Consider the following 25505-nt stretch of genomic DNA (forward strand, 5'->3'; position numbering starts at 1 on the left):
CATTCCAAGTCAAACTTTAGAAAATGTGAGAATATGAAAGGAAACCTCAACTGATTTTTTTCTTTTTCTTTTTTGACAGGCAGAGTGGACAGTGAGAGAGAGAGAGATAGAGAGAAAGGTCTTCCTTTTTCCATTGGTTCACCCCTCAATGGCCGCTGCGGCCAGTGCGCTGTGGCAGTGCACCACACTGATCCGATGGCAGGAGCCAGGTGCTTCTCCTGGTCTCCCATGGGGTGCAGGGCCCAAGCACTTGGGCCATCCTCTACTGCACTCTCGGGCCACAGCAGAGAGCTGGACTGGAAGGGGGGCAACCGGGACAGAATCTGCTGCCTCGATCAGGACTAGAACCCGGTGTGCCGGCGCCGCAGGTGGAGGATTAGCCTAGAGCCGCGGCGCCGACCAACATCAACGGATTTCTAACTCGCCTGAGCTTAGTGGGTACTTTTCAGGTTTTTATTTTCTTTCAAATCCAACCTCCAGAGTTTCAACTTAATAAAAAGGGCAATAAAATGGTATACTATGGTCAGAGATAATTTCTTCAACATTATTTCAAAATAATCATTCTATGGCCAATCCTCTAAAAATAAGATTTATTTAATCAGAAAGGCAGAGCAACAGAGAGGGAAAAATAAAGAGGAAAGAGAGATCTTCCATATGCTGGTTCACTCCCTAAATGGCTGCAACCGCCAGGAGCCAGGAGCCCCACCCTGGTCTTCCACATGGGTGGCAGGTGCCCAAACACGCACCTGGGTCATCTTCCACTGCATTCTCAGGCACATTAGCAGGAAGCTGCATTGGAAGCAGAGAAGCAGAGACTTGAACTGGCACTCAGATATGGGAAGGCAGGTTGCAGACAGCAGCTAAACCAGATGTACCACAATGCTGAACCCCACTAATCCTTCTTACAAATTTAATCAACAAACTCTAAAATGTGAATTCTCAATTCTATCATAAATCCATTTAAATACCTAATTGATATTTCTTCAGTATTCCTATCAATATTTAGAAAAGATAAAGCAATGGGGCTGGCATTATGGCACAGTGGGCTAAGCTGCTGCCCGCAATGTTGGCATTCCATAAGGGCACCAGTTCAAGTTCTGGCCGCTCCACTTCCAATCCAGCTCCCTGGTAACGTGCCTGGGAAAGCAGTAGAGGATGGCCCAAGTGCTTGGGCCCCCACACCCATGTGGGAGACCCAGAGAAAGCTCTTGGCTCCTGGCTTTGGCTCAGTCCAGCCCCGGCTATAGCAGCCACATGGGGAGTGAACCAACAGATGGAAGATCTGTTTCTCTTTCATTTAAATGAGGCATATTCTTAAAAATAAGGTACATATTTCCCCTTCTATAAGCACTGATAAATGGAACACAAAATTTTTTCTAAAAACTGGTACAACAATGACAGAACTGGTTACTGTGATTTGAAGTCTGAAACCCGTAGTTTTCAAAGTTTAGCAGGGGAAGGTTAGATTTACATTTTTATTATTATCTCGAAGAATATTTTCATGATCCATACTCAAATTAAGCCACAAAGTACTTTTCTTTCAGGAATTTTAAGCGAAGAGCCCAATTTGATGATTATTTCTGGAATTTTCATCTTCAGAGGAATTATTCAGTTTCAGTCCCACTCCACTTACAGACTCTTACACATTAAGTAATGCTGACTTTCAAGTGCACCAATTTTGCATTAAAGTGTAAGCACTGTAAGCGATGTCTCAGTGTGAAAAACTGGAGACTATACAAAGAATACAATAAGTAGGCATTATAAAAGTAAAGGGCCAGCAGCTCTCTGCTGTGGTCAGGGAGTGCAGTGGAGGATGGCCCAAGTGCTTGGGCCCTGCACCCCATGGGAGACCAGGAGAAGCACCTGGCTCCTGCCATCGGATCAGCACGGTGTGCTGGCCGCAGCGCGCCAGCCACGGCAGCCATTGGAGGGTGAATCAACGGCAAAGGAAGACCTTTTCTCTCTCTCTCTCACTGTCCACTCTGCCTGTCAAAAAAAGGCCAGGCCAAAGCTAGGAAACAAGAACTCAACCTGGGACTTCCCACATGCTGTCAGTGACCTAGCTACTAGAGCCATCACCCACTGCCTCCCAGGAAGCTCAGAATCAGGGGTGGAGCCAGGGAGCAGGTGTTGTGACACAGTGGGTTAAGCCTGCATGACACCACATCCACACTGGAGGGCCGACTCGCATCCCAGATACTCTGTTTCTGCCACTAGGATGCCTGTCCCATGCTGGAGTGCCAATTCGAGTCTTAGCTATGCTGCCTCTGATCCAGCTTCCTGCTAGTGCACAATGGGAGGCTAGAGAAATGGTTCACGTGCTTGAGGCCCTGCCACACGTATAGCAGAACAAGATGGAATTCCAGGTCCTGGGTTCCACATGGCCCATCTCTAGCTGCTGCAATAATGGAAGTGAACCAGCAGATGGACGATACACATTTTTAAAGTTTTCAGTTTGTCTACATTTTCGTTGCTAAGAGCTTGTTTCCTTTGTCTTCAAATTTTGACCTACTTATAAAAACTTTCCACAAGATTTCCATCTGTCTTCCAAGACAATGCAAAACATGCGAGTCACTACATAGTTGATGTTAACATAAAACATAAATCACATGGGAGCCTGCTTTGTGGAGCAGTGGGCAAAGCTGCTGCCTGTCACACCAGCATCCCATAGAGGCGCCGGTTTGAGTCTTGGCTATTCCACTTCCGACGTGCCTGGAAAAGCAGTGGAAGATGGCCCAAATACTTGGGCCCCTGTCACCCATGTGGGAGAAATGGATGAAGCTCCTGGCTTCAGCCTGGCCCAGCCTAGGCTGTTACAGCCATTTGGGGCATGAACCAGTGGATGGAAAAGTCTTTCTCTGTCTCTCCTCTCTAACTCAACCTTCCAGGTGAATAAATCCTTGGGAGGAAAAAAAAAAAAGAAAAAGAAAAAAAAAGGAAATTCAAGTGACTAATTTATGAAAAGATACTTAATCTCTCATGTTACTACAAGTTGAGCTACTGCCTACAGTGCCAGCATCCCACATGGGCGCCAGTTTAAGTCTGACTGCTCCACTCCCTGTTTCAGCCTGGCACAACCCTGGCCATTGTAGCCATTTGGGGAATGAAACAGCGGATTGAAGATCACTCCCCGTCTCTCCTTCTCTATAACTCTGCCATTCAAATAAATAAATAAATCTTTAAAAAACAAAAAGAAATATTTCAAATAAATCATTGTGCCCCAAGAAGTTGAGAATTTGAGAGGACCACTCGGTCTGTATTATGTAAATTAAGATCGCATCTGAATATGACCCTCATCATGAGAGTGAACCAAAAGACAACCAAACAGTTGCCATAGCTGATTTGGAGCCACACTGCACATGTTTCCAACCAGTGCAATGCTGTGGACAAGTGTGGTGTTCAAACATGTAAGTTCACCAAATGGGAACAAATGCTCAAAAACTTTTACAGCAAGTTGGTATTGCCATGACTTTGTTAATAATAGAGTGGAAATAAAAGCTGCCTCTTCAGAGGGAATTTAAGAAGTCTAGTTATTGGTGGTTTGCTCCACCTACTCGGCCAATCTGGGTGGCCATCTTTTGGGCACAGAGGAGCAGGCAGACGACAAAGGAGACAAGCTGATGTTGCCTGCTCTCCTGTGCTAGTTTTGTCTGCTCGTGTAGTAATAAAACAATAAGCAGCTAGTTAAGGAATAGAATCTAAGTAAAATTCCACGAGCCACTGACACTAAAGGACTAGTCAAATGCACATATTTGGTGCTGTCAATAAAACAATCTGGAGCACACAGACACTTTTGGCCAAATAGCTTTTTAAACTGTCTCTCATCCTGGGGCTGGTGTTGTGGCATGGCGGGTAAAGTTGCTGCTGGTGACGCTGGCATCCCATATGGATGCTGGTTTGTGTCCTGGCTGCTCCACTTCCAAACCAGCTCCCTGCTAACAGCCTGGGAAAAGCAGTGGAAGATGGCCCAAGTATTTAGGCCCCCTGTGACCCATATGGGAGACCAGTAAGAAGCTCCTGGCTTTGGCCTGGCCCCGCCCTCTCTGGCTATTGTGGGCATTTGGAGACTGAACTAACAGATGGAAGATTTGTCTCTATTTTTTAAATAAAAATTAAAAAACAAAACACAGCACCCATTCCTACTGACAAACCATTCAATTTTAAAAAAGACAACACGGGCAATGGGCATCTGACCTCATGGTTAAGACACCACATCCCACATCACTTCTGGGGCTCAGGTCTCAGCTCTGCTTCTCAGCCTGGCTTCCTGCTCATGCACACCCCTGGGAGGCAGCAGGCGACGGTTCCAATACTCAGGTCACTGCCACCCATGAGAGACACAAACTAAGCTTCCAGCTCCTGGCTTTGGCCAGGAAGTTGTGGGCATTTGGGGAGTGAACCAATGCGAGGGACGGGGGAAGACAATTTTTTTACATGTCTGAAGAATTTTTATTACAATGGGGTCAGCTTAGAAAAAGCTAATTGGTACAGAATTCTCATTTAGTCATTTCCACTGAGGCTTTCAAGACAAAGCCAATAAAAATTCACATATTTAAAGCCAAAACCCCCAAAGCAACCAGCAAAAAAAAAAAAAAAAAAAAAAAATCGTAAATACTCATGTCAGATTTAACCCTACAGTTGCTCTATCCACATTAGTAAGTGTGCTACTACACTCACCGAAGCCAAGCATGGCACCTTATCAAGGTTAAAGAACTCATTAAAGTCAAATTCTCCTGGAGATTGCTCAGGCAAGACCGCTTCCCTTGGCACTTCCTGATCAGCAGCAGGCTCCTGTGCAAGGATGACCTCCACCTCATCCTCTTCAGCCACTCCGCCATTGCACTCGACTAGGCCTGAAAGCAGAACCAGCACAGAACAGCTTCATCAAGGGCACCAGGACGGGCTCTGTGGCTGCGGCCTTCAACACACACGCGCACAAGAGCCACAGACCATGTTAAAAGCTGACTTCTTGTGCAGGTACTGCCCTGGACAGAATAAGACCACTGCATAGCCTCCCTCCTATGGGAACCAGAGGAGGACAAGAGCCTTACCAACAAGCCGGGTCACAAAGCTGACAGGGAACGCTCAGGGTCCCCTTCCTCAAATACTTCAAGTTTCCTACAGTGTAGTGAGTTCTGCTAATGGGAAAATTTTATTTCTAAAATCACATGAAACGATTTAATTAATTTACTAACTGGGAGACAGAGTGAGAGTGCTCCCATCTGCTGGTTCACCGGTTCACTGTCCCAGTGCCCACAACAGCCAGGGCTGGCCAGCGCCAAAACCAACAGCCAGAACTCAATCCACATCCCCCATGTGGATGGCAGGATTGCAACCACTTGAGCCATCACCCGCTGCCTCCAAGGGTCTGCGTCACAAGAAACTGGAACGAGGAGCAGGCAGAGACTGACCCAGGCGCTCCAGTGTGGGAATGGACATCTTAAGCAGCTTAACTGCTATGTTAAACATTTGCCCTGAATATATTTTTTCCCAAAAGATAGTTCTTGCAAGTATACTACTTAAGAATAGAACTAAATTAATGTGCCTTTGCCTCTGTTCACATACCTGTCCCACCACTTCAACACACAGCACAGCAGCCTAAGATATTTACTCATGTGAAATGGGCAAGAGTGATTCTCACTTGCCGACAGGTTGATTGTAGCTCACCCCTGAAGGCAAAGGTCAAATGTCACCTACTCTAAGAAGACTGCCCTGCCTACCCATTTTTGCCCTCCCAAGTAAATTATTCACAGCCTTTTTCATATCCCTTGCATTATGACTGAGTGCTCATCACACTATATAGTAACTGGTGAGATTGAGCCTTCTAAGGGATGGAAACCTGCTCGTCAACCTTGTCTTACTCTAGTGCTGGGCACACTTAAAAGTCAACAATGTAGAGCCACTGCCCACAGGGCCAGCATCCCACGTGGGCGCCAGTTCAAGTCCCAGCTGTTCCACCTCCCATCCAGCTCTCTGTGAGGCCTGGGAAAGCAGTAGAAGGTGGCCCAAGTGTTTGGACCGCTGTATCCATTTGGGGAGTGAATCAGTGGATGGAAGACCTCTTTGCCTCTCTGTGTTTATTTGAAAGGCAAAGCTACAAACACTTAGTAGCTTAGACAACAACAATTCATTATCTCTGCCTATGGCTTAGGAAAGCAGTGAAAGATGGCCCAGGTGCTTGGGCCCCTGTACCCATAAGGAAGAAGCTCCAAGTTCCTGGCTTTCGATCAGCCCAGCTTCAGCTGTTGCAGCCATTTGGGGAGTAGAGTAGCAGATGGAAGACCTCTATTTCTCTGTAGCTCTACCTCTCAAATAACTAAAAATCCAAAACAAATAAACAAACAAAAAGGCTCACTAGCAACTAGCTTTAATAATATACATATATATATACACACACACACATATATAAAGTCAATAATATTCAGTTATTTCTGTTTTGGAAAATAAGGGCTAAGTGAATTGACCAGATGCTAATATTTAAGGTTTTTTTTTTTTTTTTTTTTTTTGCCAGGCAGAGTTAGACAGTGAGAGAGAGAGACACAGACAAAGTTATAGACAGTGAGAGAGAGACAGAAAGGTCTTCCTTCCGTTGCTTCACTTCCCTAATGGCCGCAATGGCTGGGGCTACGCCGATCCGAAGCTAGGAGCTGGATACTTCCTTCTGGTCTCCCATGTGGGTGCAGGGACCCAAGCACTTGGGCCATCCTCCACTGCCCTCCCGGGCCACAGCAGAGAGCTGAAGTGGAAGAGGAGCAACCAGGACTACAACCCATGGTGCAAACGCTGTAGGTGGAGGATTAGCCAAGTGAGCCACTGTGCCAGTTGGTATCTAATATCTTAGTTTAGCCCGAGAATGGGTAAAAAGCAAAATCCTTAGGGTAAAAAAAATCATTTGGAGGTTTTTTATTTAAAAAAATGCACTGAGAAATACTATGCATTTAGTATTTTATTTGATGAAAAGAACTCCCACAGCCCCTCTGGCAAAAGCACCTATCAGCGACCTGTCTATAGTTTCCAAGATTATAAAGTCTTCCCAGAAGAAAAAATATAAAAAGTTGCACAAGTCTCCAACAATCACAGTCATGATATTCTAGACCAAGAGGAGCTAAATGCAATCTTCTGCTTTCATTCTGATAACCCTCCAAAAATCTAGACAGCAACGCAGGGATATGAAACAGCTGACAGGTTCCATTGTTGGCCTACCCAAAGTCTCCACATGAGCAAGCGGCAAGGCTCCTTCAGAGACACCTGAAGAGAGCGCAGAGCAACCAGTGAGACACGTGTATGTCATCAACAGACATGGCAACGGGCCATGTCTCCAGTGGGTCAGCACACATCTGTGGCCAGCTGCCAGTGGCAAACCCTGTTCCTAAAAGACTGACCGTTAAACTGAAATGCCTGCATTAGCGCTTTACAGTTAAGGACTGAGCCCCAGGAAAAGCAATCAACGTAACAACCTAATCAAGGCCAAGCAATCTGTGTCCTTTTCCACTTGGTAGTGCTTCTCCCTGACCCAGCTTTATCAACCAGAACCTGCCATGCCCACTTCAGGACAAGCAGCAGACATTTCCTGAAGTTCTGTTTCCCAGTTCAGGGATGAGTACCAGGAAGGTGCATCTGCACTTTGCTCATACATTTACAGCAGAAACTACTGATTTACTTTGATTTTGTGTTGAGACTGGACATCAACAGAAGAATGGCTTCTGAAAGCAGCAAAAAGGGTGCATGCAACTTCAGCCAGCAGAGTTCTCTAGAAAGCAGGCTGGGCCTGACAGCTGAGAGCAGCACCAGTGGGTGGCAGTGTACACCAGTAAAGGCCAGTGACTGTGACACACTCAAAAGCCAGGAGCCCAGGCAGATAACTAAGAACACTTTATTACATTTTAGAATCAGCACATGCTTTCATTACAAAGCAGAAAACCCAAAATTGTCTTTTCCATCACTAGGGGTTTTTAACAATTTCTCCCTGGGCCAGCGCTGTGGTGCAGTGGGTTAACGCCCTGGCCTGAAGCGCCGGCATCCCATATGGGCACCAGTTCAAGTCCTGGCTGCTCCACTTCTGATCCAGCTCTCTGTTATGGCCTGGGAAAGCAGCAGAAGATGGCCCAAGTCCTTGGGCCCCTGCCCCTGCGTGGGAGACCCAGAGGAAGCTCCTGGCTCCTGGCTTCAGAATGGCGAAGCTCCAGCCATTGTGGCCAAATGGAGAGTGAACCATCAGATTGAAGTCAGTCTGTCTCTCTCTCTCTCTCTCTCTGTAACTGACTTACAAATAAAAATGGATCGGTGCAGTGCGCTGGCTGTAGCTGCCATTTGGGGGGGTGAACCTATGGAAAAAGGAACACCTTTCTCTCTGTCTCTAACTTTGCCTGTCAAATAAATAAATAAATCTTTAAAAACAGAACAATTTCTAATTTCCCTGGTTATAGAAAGAGTACATATTCAAACTGTTTTACTCACCACTCTAACCAAGCTCTGGGCCCTCTAGAGGTACTCAATATCTACCAGCTTTAAAATCTGGCAGCAGCGGGGGCTGGTGCTGTGGCATAGTGGGAAAAGCCACCAGCTGCAGTGCTGGCATCCCATGTGGGCATCGGTTCAAGTCCCGGCTGCTCCTCTTCTGATCCAGCTCACTGCTGTGGTCTGGGAAAGCAGTAGAAGATGGCCCAACTCCTTGGGCCCCTGCACCCGCGTGGGAGACCCAGAAGAAGCTCCTGGCTTTGGATCGGCACAGCTCCGGCTGTTGTGGCCACCTGGGGAGTGAGCCAGCGGATGAAAGACCTCTCTCTCTTTGCCTCTCCTTTTCTCTCTGTGTAACTCTGACTTTCAAGTAAATATATAAATCTTTAAAAAAAAAAAAATCTAGCCGGCACCGCGGCTCACTAGGCTAATCCTCTGCCTTGTGGCGCCGGCACCCCAGGTTCTAGTCCCAGTCGGGGCGCCGGATTCTGTCCTGGTTGCCCCTCTTCCAGGCCAGCTCTCTGCTGTGGCCCGGGAGTACAGTGGAGGATGGCCAAGTGCTTGGGCCCTGCATCCCAGAAGCACCTGGCTCCTGGCTTCGGATCAGTGCGGTGCAGTGCGCTGGCCGCAGCGTGCCGGCCGTGGCGGCCATTGGAAGGTGAACCAACGGAAAAGGAAGACCTTTCTGTCTGTCTCTCTCTCTCACTGTCCACTCTGCCTGTCAAAAAATAAAAAAAAATAGGGCCGGCGCCGCGGCTCACTAGGCTAATCCTCCGCCTAGCGGCGCCGGCACACCGGGTTCTAGTCCCGGTCGGGGCGCCGGATTCTGTCCCGGTTGCCCCTCTTCCAGGCCAGCTCTCTGCTGTGGCCAGGGAGTGCAGTGGAGGATGGCCCAGGTGCTTGGGCCCTGCACCCCATGGGAGACCAGGAAAAGCACCTGGCTCCTGGCTCCTGCCATCGGATCGGTGCGGTGCGCCGGCCGCAGCGCGCCAGCCGCGGCGGCCATTGGAGGGTGAACCAACGGCAAAGGAAGACCTTTCTCTCTCTCTCTCTCACTATCCACTCTGCCTGTCAAAAAAAAAAATAAAATAAAATAAAAAAAAATAAAAATGCAATGTAAGCACCTTTAAAAAAAATATCTGGCAGCATGAACGAACCATGTCTGCCTTGTTCATTGCTCCCAGCAATAGTATGTGCCACTGGGAACTGCTGCCACCTCAGTTCGGCAAAAAGCTGGATATGACACAAAAATGACTGAAAGGACGCATCATCCCTCCCCTGGGAATAACACTTGGGTTTGTTCACCTTTCATTTCTGCAGCCAGGATCAATCTACAGAGTACTGGTTCATTCTATACAGCAGCCAAGACAGCCTAGGGACCTTCTGCCATTAACTAGCAGGGTGAACTAGGTCCTTGGTTTCTATTCAAGGCTCTGCCAAGAAAGGATCTCGTGCTAGCCCCCTCTTCCCAAGCCCCCGTCTGTTAGGAGGAGGGGCTGCTGCCAATCTGTCTCACTCTTCTGGCTCCTTCACTTGTGGATGTAAGAATGGTTGAAACCGGGACCGGCACTGTTGCGTAGCCTGTAAAGCTGCCACCTCCAGTGCTGACATCCTATATGGGTACCAGTTCGAGTCCCAGTTGCTCCACTTCCGATCCAGCTCTCTGCTATGGCCTGGGAAGCAGCAGAAGATGGTCCAAGTCCTTGAATCCCTGCACCTGCATGGGGAACCCAGAGGAAGCTCCTGGCTCCAGATCGGCGCACCAATGGCCGTTGTGGCCAATTGGGGAGTAAACCAGTGGATGGAAGACTTCTCTCTCTCTCCTCTCTTTGTGTAACTCTGACTTTAAATAAATAAATAAATCTTAAAAAAAAAAAAAAAAAAAAAAGAAAAAAGAATGGTTGAAACCTAGATTTCATCTCACTTAAGGAGAGAAGACAAGTGTCTTCTCACCACAGCCTGACCTTTATCATCAGGAGAGAAGGCACACTTGCTATAGTTTTAGTTCAATTGAAAATAAGAGGCAATTCCATAGCAAAGCCTCCCAAGTTTCCTATCAGTTTCATGAACAAAGATAATGTCAACATTCTATTGTATTTTAGGATGTATCAGCAAAAGACAGAGTACTGGGATGTCTCCCTTCTTTTATCCTTTTAAATAAATCCCACTAGCTTAATTCTGCTTAAATGACATGCCTCGTTTTATGGTGGCACGGACTATTCACTTAGGGATTAACACAGCTTTCCCCTTCGTTGCCTAGTGTATCTACAACTCAACCTTGAGGCATAAAGGAACTGGAACTGATGACCGAGTGCCCGCTGGAGAACAAGATCTGAGGCGAACGTCTGGCTTCTCAGTCCAGCTTCCTGCAGAGCAGCACTGATGGTTTCAGTAACTGGGTTCCTGTCCTACCCACACGGGGCACTTGGACTGAGTTTCTGGTTCCCAGCTCTGGTGCCCGGCCCCTCCCCATCACTGTGGGCTTTGCAAAGTACACCAGTAGACAGGAGCTCTATCTGTGGCTCTCTCTCTGGTCTCAAATAATTAAAAATTTTTTGTTTGTTTGTTTGTTTTTTTGACAGGCAGAGTGGATAGTGAGACAGACAGACAGAGAGAAAGGTCTTCCTTTGCTGTTGGTTCACCCTCCAATGGCTGCTGCGGCCAGCACGCTGCGGCCGGCGCACCGCGCTGATGAGAAGGCAGGAGCAACCGGGACAGAATCCGTTGTGCCGGCGCCGCAAGGTGGAGGATTAGCCTAGTGAGCCGTGGCACCGGCCTCAAATAATTAAAAATTTAAAAGTAACCCTGAAAGTTATCGCAGGCACTGACTGCTTTTATCTTATGAGAAACAAGCCCACCTGTTAAGATTCCATCAGTGTATTCTTCACTGTTTAGGAAGGGAGTTTAGGAAGGGAGACACTCGACCTCAGCTCTCAGCTCAGAGAACTAAGTCTGGGAGAGGCCTCAGAGGTAACTGACCTGGGAAGATCTTTCCCCACAAGGAAGGAGGTGGGATTTGAAGCCCAAAAACATCTTGTTCAACTCCAACTTCACTGCTTACTCCCTCAGCCATCACAGACAAGACGCACAGGCCTTAAACCTGAGCCTCCACTTGTTCATCAACGAAATGGGCATAAGAATCACACACGCTGCACAGGGTTGTTAGAACTGAATAGACAGAAGAAACATGCTGTGTCTAGCACACAATTAGTGAGACTCCTGATTCTTTCCAACCTGTTTCCTCATTCTGGGGGTTTGAACCCTTCCCCCTTCCACGTACACGGTGCTCTCACATGGCAACATGAGGCTTTTCAGTGTAGTATGGCAGGCAGATCCAGCACAGCCTGCACTCAGTGAATTCTCACATAGGAAGCAGTTTCAAAATCAGGTTGCAACATCCAAAGCTCGCCGTTTCCCCACCACCTGTGCCGGCCTGAGCACCCAGGTCAGCCAGTGCTGGCCCCAGCTCGTCTCAGAGCAGTGAGCTTCCCTCCCAGGGTGTGTGCTGACCTTCCTTCACCGAGGCCGTCCTCCGTCTCGTCCTTTTTCTCCCCTTGTGATCTTCTTCTAGTATCTTATCATCAAAGCCAGTAAGTTCAATGGTTTCAGACTGACTCGTGGGTCCAGCTGAGAACCACTCTGGTTCTTCTTCCGTGTAAGAATCATTCCTTCTACGCTCGCCAAAGACACGCTTACTATCCCCAAACTCCCTCTGGAAAAGTATAACAAAGCAAGGTTAATAAAAAAATAAAGTTCTAGTCAAAGCATTTCTACTTCAGTCAAGGTCTTACTAAACCGAGCAACACTCAACAGTGAAATGAAGACACTACACTGGGGACTGGAGGCCCATCACCACCTCCCACTCCCGGCCCCCATTTCTCTCTCCTCCGATCTGGTTTAAGAGCAGGCTGCAGTAAAAAAGAACTGAGTAGCAAGGCCTCAGGCACTCGGGGCACCCAGAGGGGCTTGAAGACAAACCCGGAAGCGCTTGTCCTTGTGGTCCCTCTCGCGGTCTCTGTCTCTCAGGTCCCGCAGGTCCTTCTCGCTGAGACGGTGGTCCTTCTCAAAGGCCCGGCCAGAGACTATCCTTCCACTGCCGATGCGACGCCCGCCAAGCAGGCGAAGTCCATCGCTGTCTTTCTCTAAGGGACTGCCTGAGCGCCGGGAGCTAACGGCAGCTGTTACGTGGCAGCCGCCGCCAAAGCTGCGTCTCTGTGGGCTGAGAACAACATCTAAGTCGTCTTCTTTCACGCGCTCCCGTGGGTCTGGAAATATGTGGGAGAGAAAGTTAAGCAAACCAAAAAGGGTACTTTTCCCCATAGGTGTTAATTCCATCAGTGCTAGGGGGAGGGTTGAAAAACTGGCTTTATCAACAGATTCAGAGTAGCATGGACATTGTATTTGCATAAGACTGAGTCCTGTTTTTTCTCCCTGGAGCACCAAATGTACTTTATGATAAACTACTTTCTATGATTAGTCTTTATAATGTTTTATTTTGTCTAAGTCCTTATCTACGTGGCTGTTAGTAAATGCTTTTGTCAAGAAGCAACAGTAGGCGTCAATATTTGAAAAATACAACTCCTTAAAAAGTATCAGGGCCCTAGTTTAGGGTGGCTGCAGGATAAGATGCTGATCGAGAAGCCTGCATCCCACTTCAGAGTGCTGACTGGAGTCCTCGCTGCTCTGCTTCCACTTCAGCTCCCTGCCGCTCCACCTGGGAAAGCAGCAGATGATGACCGAGTCCGTGGGAGACCCAGATGGAGCTCCAGGGCTCCTGGCTTCGGCTTGGACAAACCCTAGCCTTGTGGCCATTTGGGGAGTGAAGCAGCACATGGATGCTGTTTCTTCCTCTCTCACTCTGCCTGTGAAATAAATAAATCTTTAATAAAAAAAAAAGTCTCTTCAACAGAAGGTGCTAAACAGACTGATACCCATATCCCCCAAAATAAATTTGAATCTATATCTGATATCATACACAAAAATTAATTCAAAATGGATCATAGCCACAAAAGTAAAAACTAAAATTATAAAAATTACGGAAGAAAATAGAGAGGAAATCCTTGACACTGGGTTACACAAAGTTTTTTTAGGCACAATACTAAGCATATAAATTTTTTAAAAACAAATGCAAGGCCGGCACTGCGGCTCACTAGGCTAATCCTCCACCTGCGGCGCCAGCACCCTGGGTTCTAGTCCCAGTCGGGGCACCGGATTCTGTCCCGGTTACTCCTCTTCCAGTCCAACTCTCTGCTCTGGCCTAGGAGGACAGCGGAGGATGGCCCAGGTCCTTGGGCCCTGCACCTGCATGGGAGACCAGGAGGAAGCACCTGGCTCCTGGCTTCGGATCAGCGCAGTGTGCTGGTGGCAACGCGCTGGCCGTAGAAGCCACTTGGGGGGGGTGAACCAACAGAAAAAGGAAAACCTTTCTCTCTGCCTCTCTCTAACTCTGCCTGTCCAAAAAAAAAAAAAAAGAAAAGAAACAAAAAACAAAATAAAAAACCCCCACAGATGTGAGGTCGGCGTAAAGCTGCTGCCTGCAGAGCCAGCATCCCATACGGGTGCCGGTTTAAGTCCCGGCTGCTCCACTTCCGATCCAGCTTTCTGCTATGGCCTGGGAAAGCAGTAGATGATGGCCCAAATGCTTGGGCCCCTGCTCCCACATGGGAGACCTGGAAGAAGCTCCTGGCTCTGGATCAGTGCAGCTCTGGCCGTTGCGGCCAACTGAGGAGTGAACCAGTGGACAGAAGACCTTTCTCTCTCAACCTCTCCTTCTGTGTAATTCTGACTTTCAAATAAATAAATAAATAAATCTTTAAAACAAAACAAAACAAATGCATTGTGCATTAAAATTAAAACTTCTGTTTGTTGGAAAACATTGTTTTAGAGAATACAAAGTCAAGCCAAAGACTGGGAGAAAGTGTTTTAAAGCCTATTTCTCAGTAAAAACCTCTACCCAGAACATATAATATAAACTCAATAGTAGTGGCCGGCATCGTGGTGTAGTGAGTAAAGCTGCTGCCCGCAACACCAGCATCTGACATGGGCCCTGGTTTGAATCCTGGTTGCTCCATTTCCAATCCAGCTCCCTGCTAATGGCCTGGGAAAAGCAGCAGCAGATGAACCAGGTGCTTGGGCTCCTGCCACCCACATGGGAAACCTGAAACAAGCTCCCCGGCTTTAGCCTGGCCCAGCCGTGGCTGATGTAGCCATCTGGGGAGTGAACCAGTGGATGAAAGATCTGTGTGTGTGTGTGTGTGTGTGTGTGTGTGTGTGTGTCTGTCTCTCCCTCCCTCCCTCCCTGGAAGTCTGCCTTTCAAAAAAAAAAAAAAAGTAAAGAAACCAATTAGAAAATGGACAGTTTGAACACTTTACCAAAGAGGTTATATGGATGGTCAATAAGCACACAAAAAAGTACCCAACAACATTAGTCATTTGGGAAATCCAAATTAAACCATGTATTACCATTATACTCCCATTACAATGGCTAAAATTAAAATAGACTGACCATTCCGAGTGCTGGTGAGGGTGTGGAGTGAGTGAGCAAACTCTAACACTGCTAGAGGAAGTGTTAAATGGTACAACCACTCTACAGAAGAGTTGAGCAGTTTCTCAAAACATTAAACATAAATGTAGGGGCTGGCGCTGTGGCGCAGCGGGTTAACGCCCTGGCCTGAAGCGCCAGCATCCCATGTGGGTGCCGGTTTTAAGTCCTGGCCGCTCCACTTCCCACCCAGCTCTCTGCTATGGCCTGGGAAAGCAGAAGATGGCCCAGGTCCTTGGGCCCATGCACCCGTGTAGGAGACCTGGAAGAAGCTCCTGGCTTCGGATCGGCACAGCTCCAGCTGTTGCGGCCAATTGGGGAGTGAACCTTCGGATGGAAGACCCCCCTTCTCTCGGTATAACTTCAAAAAAAAAAAAAAAAAAAAAAAAAAAGACAAAACATGAATCTAGTATACCATGCAGCCAGTCTTCTCCTAGGGACTTATTTACCCAAGAGAAAAGCAGCTGTCCATACACAGACTTGATATGAATGTCCGTTAACAGCCCCAAACTGGAAACAACAAATATAATCACCAACAGATCAACAGACTGTGGGGAATCCACACAACGCAATACCAGGCAATAGTTACACATCCACCAACATGGACAAATCTCAATTTTTCTGAAAGAAACTACATACCAAGAGCACACAGCGTAATAATTCCACTGAGATACAATTCTAGGCAATGCAAACAAACGTATCCTGATAGAAAGCAGACTGGCACTTTCCAGGGGCAGAAGTGTGAGGAGGTGTTAATGGAAGAGACTCTGGGATACTAGGGGACTTTCCGGGGTGATGTCAATGCTTATTACTTTGATTGTGGTAATGGTTTCACAGGTGTATATAAGTCTAATTATCATACAGCAGGCTACTGTATCTAAATTATCTCTCCATAAAGGTGTTAAAAAAAGTGTCACCACACAGAAAAATCTCTTCCTAGAAAAACCAGAAAACTAAAAACTAGCTCACCTTAAGAAAAATTGGCTTTAATCCTCTCACAGTTTCTGGAATGTTTTGGCATATACATTTCTAGAATTTCTGTGCAGTCTGTTTTGTTTTTTTTTTTCTTCCCAAAAACAAGGATACACTATGTACCATTTTGTACAACTTGGTTATGACTTTGTATTATCACGAATATCATTTGCCAAGAAACATGTCTGCAACACATTTTTAGAACAAGGTTGGGGCCGGTGCCGCGGCTCACTAGGCTAATCCTCCGCCTAGCGGCGCCGGCACCCCAGGTTCTAGTCCCGGTTGGGGCGCTGGATTCTGTCCCGGTTGCCCCTCTTCCAGGCCAGCTCTCTGCTGTGGCCAGGGAGTGCAGTGGAGGATGGCCCAGGTGCTTGGGCCCTGCACCCTATGGGAGACCAGGAAAAGCACCTGGCTCCTGCCATCGGATCAGCGCGGTGCACCGGCCGCGGCAGCCATTGGAGGGTGAACCAACGGCAAAGGAAGACCTTTCTCTGTCTCTCACTGTCCACTCTGCCTGTCAAAAAAAAAAAAAAAAAAAAAAAAAAAAAAAAAAAAAAAAGAACAAGGTTGGGGCTGGCACTATAGTGCAGTGGGTTAATGCCCTGGCCTGAAGTGCTGGCATCCCATATGGGTGCTGGTTTGAGACCCGGCCGCTCCACTTCCCATCTAGCTCTCTGCTATGGCCTGGGAAAGCAGTGGAAGGTGGCCTAAGTCCTTGAGCCCCTGCACCCGCATGGGAGACCTGGAAGAAGCTTCTGGCTTCGAATTGGCGCATCTCTGGCTTTGCGGCCCATTGGGAGTGAACCAACAGATGGAAGACCTCTCTCTCTCTCTCTCTCTGCGTAACTCTTTCAAATAAATAAATAAATCTTAAAAAAAAAAAAAAAAAAAACAAGGTAACATTACTACATATCTATGTATCAAAGCTGACTCAACCCATTTCTACTGTTGGACATTTAGGTTTCTTTCCAGGTCTTATCATTTTAATAGTCTCTGTGATATCTAATGATTCACATGATAAATTTTTTGTTGGAGGGACACCACTGCACTATCTCCACTTCATTCATAAATATCTTTTCCTAGAATAAAGGGGTAAACGGTATGAAAGATCAAACTGTGCTGCTATTCTCAAACCATTTCCAAACCCTGTATTCAGATCATAGTTCACTATGAATTAAGAATTGCTGGAACCAATTTATACCTGAGGACTACTTTCGTATGTAAGATGAAGTATTTCCAGGACAGCTCTATGTTACCAACCACATTTTTTCAATCCAGTAAGACATCAGCACTTTCAATTCAAAAGCACATACACAATCTGGATGCCACTGCTATATAAGAAGACTACAACTTTACCCTAACTTATGAAAAATTTGGTTGGCAAATCAGTTTCCTGATAATGACATTCCTCTACAATGCCTAACACTCTCACAGCTTAGAATGAAGCTAGCAGCCAACATCACGTCCCCAGAATCACTGCTCCCAGGAGTGGCTGTGCTCACCTACTATCCTGCGCACCAGGGAAGGTCGGTCTGTTTCCAACTCTTTCTTCAGACTTTCCACCGGTGAGCTTCGCCCTGAAGCTGGGTAGAGAGAAGCGTGCCACTTCTCAGGGTCCCAGACACCATCGCTGCAGGTCAAGAGGCACCAAGTTAGCACTTGAACCCATGGACTACACAGGGAGCCTAACGTCCAAACCTCTTGAGGTAATTATTTATAGAAACCTCTTTTCTATATAAAAGTTTATGGGTGCTTTCAGAATGGTTCTCTTTTGAGATGAAAACAACAGATATGAATTCAGTTAACACCTTACTGACAATCACGTAGTATTGATCACTCGAGAATCAATGGTCTGTCCCTAAATGAAACAATTCAGCCCACAACCCTAGAGTACATATGGATCACAGTACCTGTGGCCGGCCTTTGACAAAATGCTCCACAAATACTGATTACCCCTAGCTTGTTACAGAAGATTAATAGAGGGGTAGGGAGGATAATTTTTTCACCAGAAGTAACTCTTAGAATATTTGGTATTTTCCCAAATTTCCATGCACAGTCTCAGTACTCCCACAAGCAGGACCGACAGCTCTTAGGAACCTAAAATGTGTAGATTTTATCTTATTTCTTCTCCATTGGGATGGCAAGCGGTACAGGGCAGAGAGCAGAGGCTCTGGAGGCCAACAATCTGGGACTAAACTGGCTTTGCCACCGCTGAGGGCATTCTGGACAAGTCACTGGACCACGCCTCCTGCAGAAAGGAATTCCCAAACCCCCGATCAGGTCAGGCCATGCTGTTCAGCAGCACTGAAATCCTCCCTTGTCTTTCACAGCCTGTCACAGTCTCCTCGCAGGAGCAGCTGTGTGAGTCCTTCCACAACCAACGTTCCATGAGGGCAGGGTGTGTGAGAGCACCTGGTGCAGGACTGACCACACATGGCAGGCACTAACTGAACATTTCTTGCATAAGTGAGTCTACTTCTTAGTCTCAAAGCCCCCCAACAGAGGAAGTATTACCTATCTCCTGGGATGGCTGTGAGGGTAACTCGGGACATAAGAGCCCAACAAATTTTAATTCTCTCAGAGAAGAGAGGACAGAATGAGCAGCTCTCACCTCCATCACTCTTATTAATTCTAGGCACAAGTTTCTAATTTAGAATAAAAGCTAAGGGCCGGCGCTGTGGTGCAGAGGGTTAACAACCTGGTCTGAAGCGCCATCATCTCATATGGGCGCTGGTTTGAGACCCAGCTGCTCCTCTTCCGATCCAGCTCTCTGCTATGGCCTGGGAAAGCAGTAGAAGATGACCCAAGTCCTTGAGCCCCTGCATCTGCGTGGGAGACCTGGAAGAAGGTCCTGGCTCCTGATCGGCGCAGCTCTGGCCGTCGTGCCCAGTTAGGGAATGAACCAGCGGATGGAAGACCTCTCTCTCTCTCTCCTCTCTCTCTCTCTCTCTCTCTCATCTCTCTGTGTAACTCTTTCAAATAAATAAATCTTAAAAAAAAAAAATAAAAGAATAAAAGCTAGTGTATCTGCCCACGGCAACTTCATTTTACGCCAAAAAGAAAGCTGTTAACAAATATTAACTTGAAGCATAAAAAACTGACTTTAGCAAAGAAAAACTAGCTAATCAGAGAATTATGAAAAATCCTAACCACAGGAACAGCCGTTATTCAAATATCACCTTCATCAGTGAAAGGTGGTAAGGCATCCAGGTTTAACAGGCCTTATTGTACATACTAATCTTCAAAAGTCTTCTGCACCAAATACATTAAACACACAGGATACTCTAAATGTAAAAAATGTAAGCCAATATGAAACATCTACCTTGATATTTAAGGAATTAATGAGGTGACCACAAGAAATACAATACAAGGTTATTGCAGTTTTTCAGACCATTTTGGCTAATGGATTTTTCAAATGAAAGTCTTCCACCTCTTTCGAAGGAACCTAAAATGCAATAATGCAATGGCTCAATGGTGGAGGAGCAAGGGACAAATAAAGGGTTCAGAACCCTGTGGATCAGCATGCCTGGGGCAGACCCTTGAAGAAACACTTAAGGCACAGCACAGGAACCATCAGCAGGGAGAAAAGCCCTGGGGAGACTCCTGGTTCAACTCTTTATTCTGCTTTCTGTGTGACCCTGTCAGAGCCTTTTTCTCCTTTTAGCTTCATTGAGAGAGAATTGAAACCTATGTCACAACTTCCTGAAACCCTTCCCTACCCTTCCTTCTGCCCACCCTCAAAACAATACAATTCGCAGTCTGCTAATGCTGGTGTGTTAAAAAGTTAATGACTAGAATGACACCCATACCTGTCATATTTTTCCGAGAGACAGGAAGGCCTTTGCTTGGAATGGGGCCGTTCTTTGATATCCAAGAGCTCCTCCTAGAAAGAAATCAAATGGAGATCTTTGAATCACGTTTCTCAGGCTACACTCTTCTGTTCTCAGTGTCCATTTTAAGCATGTCATACAATTCTTATTTATTTCTTGGCTTATTCCAGGAAGCAACGGAGTTGGACCATGAAAAAATTCAAACAGAATTATCAAGTAACTTAACAGTAATCAGTGTATTGCTAAAACATTTCTTAGTTCCAGCAATACATTCCACAACACTAAATACTCATCAAGGAATGAAAGCTTCAGCTTTAGATAAAACTACTTTTACACCTATTAGACACTGATTTACAAGGGGATAAATGTCTTTTTTTTAATAAAAGATTTATTAGAGAGCGAGAGTTAGAAAGAGCAAGAGAGAAAGATCTTTCATTCACTGGTTCACTCCTCAGATGGCTGCAATGGCCAAGACTGGGCCAGGCCAAAGCCAGGCGCTTCACCTGGGCCTCCCACTTGGTGGCAGGGGCCCAAACATCCTCTGCTGCTTTTCCTAGGCCATTAGCAGGGAGCAGGATTGAAGTGGAGCAGCTGGGACACAGACTGGCACACATATGGACTGCTGGCGTTGCAGGTAGTGGCTTTACCCGCTATGCTACAATGCTGGCCCCTTGGGTTTTCTTGAAGTTCTCACAAAAAACACCTGTATACTATTTGCCTGAACTCATGTGCTTACTCTTCTCCCCAAAGGCTGCATAATTTTCTATGCATATGTGTATATGTATATATATTTCCTTTAAACCCTTTAAGAATAACTTGTGTAAGTCATCCTTCTTCATCCTAAGTATCAGTATCAATTTCCCAAGAATGTGGATCTTCTATTGCAACCCTGTATCTGGTTTCTTTTTTTCTTTTTAAAGATTGATTTATTTTATTTGAAAGTCAGAGTTACACAGAGAGAGAAGAAAGGGGGGGAGAGAAAGAGAGAAAGAGAAAGAGAAAGAGAGAGAAAGAGAGAGAAAGAGAAAGAGAGAGAAAGAGAGAGAAAGAGAGAGAAAGAGAGCGCTCATGGGATGAGCTGGTTCACTCTCCTGTTGGCTGCACCAGCCAGAGCTGTGTTGATCCAAAGCCAGGAGCCTCTTCTGGGTCTCCCAAGTGGGTGCAGGGGCCCAAGCACTTGGGCCATCTTCTACTGCTTTTCCAGGCCATAGCAGGGAGCTGGATTGGATGTGGAGCAGCCGGGACTCAAACTGGCACCGATATGGGATTCTGGCACTGCAGGCGGAGGCTATACCCATTACGCCGCAGCACTGGTCCCCATATCTGGTTTCATGGGAGAATCTGGCCCTACAGAAAATGATGTCACTGACCATTTTATCATCCTTGGTTAATATCACATACAATGGATACCTTGGCATACACAGACTTCCTTCTGCACATCCCAGGCAAGATGGCCTGTGTGTTTGATATAACCACAGTAATCACTAATACTTTAACCTACCCGCTCACCTCCAATTTTGTCAGCTGACCAAATAATGTCCTGATATGTAGCTGTTCTAGCATTTTGTTCTCTCCTGGAATATTTGCCTATGACAACATTGGCACTGCTGAAGAACATTGTCTTTTTAAGAGAGACAATCATTCATTTTGGATTTGTCTGATGTCTTCCCTTGTGATTAAGACTGAGGCTAGGGGCCGGTGCTGTGTCATAGCAGGTAAAAGCCACTGCCTGCAGTACCAGCATCCCATGTGGGTGCCAGTTCGAGTCCTGGCTGCTCCAGTTCTGATCCAGCTCTGTGCTGTGGGCCTGGAAAAGCAGTGGAAGATGGCCCAAGTCCTTGGGCCCCTGCACCCATGTGGGTGACCCGGAGGAAGCTCCTGGCTTTACATTGGCACAGTTCCGGCTGTTGCGGCCAATCATAGAGTAAACCAACGGATGGAAGACCTCTCTCTCTCTCTTCTGTGTAACTCTGATTTTCAAATAAATAAGTAAATCTTAAAAAAAAAAAAAAGGCTGAAGTGAAGCATCACTGGAGCAGAACACTAACCGAAGCGACGCTGCATCCTTCTCAGAGGACACTCTGGGTGACCATGACACCCATTTGTTCCCATTAGCAACACTAATTTTAATCACTTGGTCAAGGTATTCCAGTTTCTCTGTTGGCTACTTTCCAGTTTCTATTTTCCTACTTGCAGTTAGTATGCAATCTGTAGGTCAATACTTTTATTTTCATTTGCTTAAATTCGTGTGTATTTGGGGAGGAGGCAGTGAGCAGGCACAAGCGTCCTCTCGCCCCCTGATTCATTCCCCATACACCTGCAATGGCTGACACTGGGCTGGGGTGAAGACGGGCATTGGAACACTCACTCTAGGTCTCTTATATGAATGGCAGGAACCCAGTTACTTGAGCTATCACTGCCTTCCAAGATCTGTAACAGGAGGAAGCTGGAGTCAGGAGTCAGAACCAGCCATGGAACCTGGTACTCCCACGAGACACACACATCTTCACTGCTAGGCAAAATGCCCATCCTATAGGACACTTTACAGTCATCCAAATACCATGGCCTTCATCAACACCCACCCCCCCCCCCGAAATTTTAAAAAAGATTTATTTGAAAGACAATGACAAGAAAGAGGGGAACAGAGGTATCTCCCACCTGCTGGTTCACCCTCTAAATGTCAGTAACATCCAGGGCTGGGCAATGCCAAAGCCAGGAGCTAGAAGCCAGGAATTCCCTCTGGGTCTCACACATGAGTGACAGGAACCCAAGTACTCGGGCCATCATCCACTGCTTCCCAGGTGCAGTAGCAGGAGGCTGTCTCAGAAGTGTGCAGCAGCTAGGACTCAAACCTGGGACTCCAGCGGTGGCCCAAGCAGTACTTAACCTAATGTGTCATAAACCATTAATGATTCTTGCCCAAACCATTCTTCGTTTTCCAATCCAGCTCTGCTTATCAGCCAGCACTTGACATTACACTGTAAACACACACCTCTCCTTCACCTGCATTCACCTGCCTGTTTGCATGGGTATGGACAGACATGTTCTGCCAGTGGGAATCGCTTCAAGCTGGCTCCTATGTCCTTTCACCATGCCCCTGTAATTTTTCTTTAAAGCACTATCTTATTTTCTGGCTTATCATGTATCTATTCAGTCTCAGCCCTAGGAACATCCATTTCTCTGAGAAATGTTTGTTCTTTCAAGTGGAGAATGGTAAAAAGAAACCAAAGCCTCGGCAGTGAGTTTGCTCATAAGCCCCTTCAGCAAATTCAGGAAATGCAAGCATTCGTGAGTACACAAATGTAAGACACACACACACCCTGCTCATATACACAAACGTTACTATCTCCCTAATAAAGTAAAAAAGGAATTCCCAAACTTTCAGTACCAGTAAAGTGCTGCAAGTGATTTGGAAAAAAAAAAAAAAATGCCATTGTGTGGTGACCTCTGCCACTCATAGCATAGGCCTCACATGGGAGGGAGGATGCTTCTCAGATCACTGCTTCCACCTTGGGGCAAGGATGGAGGGACAGATTTGCTCTCCAGCGTTTGGGCATCCCTCATGTGAGCACACTACAAGTTCATTCAGTATCTTCAGAAACCTGAAGCCTCTAAATGTTTTCTTTAAGACACCAAAATGCTCTAGGGCCAAAGGACATTTTATTTTATTTATTTATTTTTTTGACAGGCAGAGTGGACAGTGAGAGAGAGAAAGGTCTTCCTTTGCCGTTGGTTCACCCTCCAATGGCCACCGCATCGCGCTGATCCGAACCCAGAAGCCAGGTGCTTATCCTGGTCTCCCATGGGGTGAGGGCCCAAGCGCTTGGGCCATCCTCCACTGCACTCCCAGGCCATAGCAGAGAGCTGGCCTGGAAGAGGGGCAATCGGGATAGAATCTGGTGCCCTGACCGGGACTAGAACCTGGTGTGCCGGCGCCGCAGGCAGAGGATTAGCCTATTGAGCTGCAGCACCGGCCACATTTTAGTCTTAAAACTAGGAAACTGGGGGCAGTGCTGTGGCGTAGTGTGTAACGCCACTGCCTGCAGCGCCAGTTCCAGTCCTGGCTGCTCCACTTCCCATCCAGCTCCCTGCTAATGCGCCTGGGAAAGCAGCAGAGGATGGCCCAAGTCCTTGGGTCCCTGCACCTGCATGGGAGACCCAGAAACTCCTGGCTTCTGGCTTCAGATTGGCCCAGCTCCTGCCATTGCAGCCATTTGGGGAGTGAACCAGCGGATCAAGACCTCTCTCTCTCTGCCTTTCAAAAAAAATAAATAAATCTTAAAAACAAAACAGAAACTAGGATATCAATCATTATGAATTATATATCTCATAGGGCAGAAATATCTAAAAAAAAAAAAAAACAAAACCAAAAAACATGTAAAACTGAGAAACAGATTTTCAAATACATAAAAATGAGTGTGTGTGCATGGCCCCACATTGTGGCCACTGGTGGACCAAGTGACCACCCCACTGTGCACTGCATGTAATAAATGCCAAGGGGAGGGGAGGGGAGGGAAAGGGAGGGGAAGGGGGGAAGGGGAAGGAGGGAGGGGAAAAGGAAAGGAAAGGAAATGGGGCTAGGGCTGTGGTACAGGGGGTTAAACCTCTGGCATCCCATGTGGGCACCAGTATGAGCCCCAGCTGCTCCACTTCCTATCCAGCTCCTTGCTAATGTGCCTGGGAAAGCAGCAGAAGATTGCCCAGAGCTTGGGGCTCTACTATTCTTAGGAGACTGGGGTGGAGTTCTGGATTCCTGGCTTTGGCCAGGCTTAGCCCTGGCTGTTGTGCACATTTGGGGAGTGAACCAGTGAATGGAAGATCTCTTTTCTCTGTCCCTCCCTCTCTAACTCTGCCTTTCAAATAAATATAAAAATCTTTAAAAAGAAAATGCCTAGGGGCTGGCACTGTGGCATAACGGGTAAAGCCGCTGCCTACAGTGCTGGCATCCCATCTGGGCGCCAGTTTGAATCCCAGCTGCTCCACTTCTGATCCAGCTCTCTACTGATAGCCTGGGAAAGCAGAAGATGGCTACAGTGCCTGGGCCTCTTCCCTGGCATAAGAGACCAGAAGGAAGCTTCTGGCTTCAAACAGGACGAGCTCCAGCTGTAGTGGCCATCTGGGGAGTGAACCAGCAGATCAAAGACCTCTTCTCTCTGCTTCTGAGACTCTGACTTTCAAATAGATAAATAAATCTTGGGAGGAAAAAAAATGCCTAGAAGCTGTTCAAAATTCTGAAGAACTGTCAAAGCAATGACATACCCCCAGCAAAATAGCCAGTGGAGAAATCTGCAGGCCAAACGTGGGATCAGAGCTGCAGGGGTGAGAGACATTTGTGGTTGCAGGGCCCAACAGCAGTTATGCAGGTATTAGATTATCACAATACAGAAATCCTTTAGGAGGGCTTAAGAATTTTCCCATAGAAACAGGAAGAACCTTGCCATACAGGAAATACATATAACTGCAAAGCAATTTTCTTCATCAGAGGTAACAAAGATTACTGCAAATCCATTTCTACCCACACCCCAAAATCCAAACATTAATCCAAAACCCTAGTGTTAAACCAAAAACAATGTATTTCACAACCAAATGTATATATTCTTCATATGTAAGTTTCCTAACAATGAGATTTTGTTTGAAACTTTTAACTCCAAAAGATAATAGGGAGCCCAAGTGATAGGTGCTCTCTCTCTACTACCAGACTGGTT

The 25505-nt window shown here is 46.7% G+C and overlaps 1 protein-coding gene across 8 annotated transcripts in view; it reads right to left on the reverse strand.

Annotated features, from left to right (window-relative positions):
* The window catches only part of EIF4ENIF1 (eukaryotic translation initiation factor 4E nuclear import factor 1), a 56879-nt gene that overhangs the window by 16150 nt on the left and 15224 nt on the right, over window positions 1-25505 (reverse strand). For 6 of the 8 annotated variants that reach the window (XM_089322856.1, XM_008272130.5, XM_008272127.5 and 3 more), the window contains 5 exon segments: window positions 19780-19853; window positions 17473-17600; window positions 12436-12722; window positions 11968-12169; window positions 4678-4853 (listed from right to left, as the gene is read on the reverse strand). In XM_089322856.1, the coding sequence (XP_089178982.1) occupies window positions 4678-4853; window positions 11968-12169; window positions 12436-12722; window positions 17473-17600; window positions 19780-19853 (867 nt within the window). 8 annotated transcript variants of the gene reach the window in all.

The sequence above is a fragment of the Oryctolagus cuniculus genome, chromosome 21 (assembly GCF_051225735.1).
Source record: "Oryctolagus cuniculus isolate XC-2025 breed Fujian yellow rabbit chromosome 21, ASM5122573v1, whole genome shotgun sequence".
NCBI classification, from domain to species: domain Eukaryota; kingdom Metazoa; phylum Chordata; class Mammalia; order Lagomorpha; family Leporidae; genus Oryctolagus; species Oryctolagus cuniculus.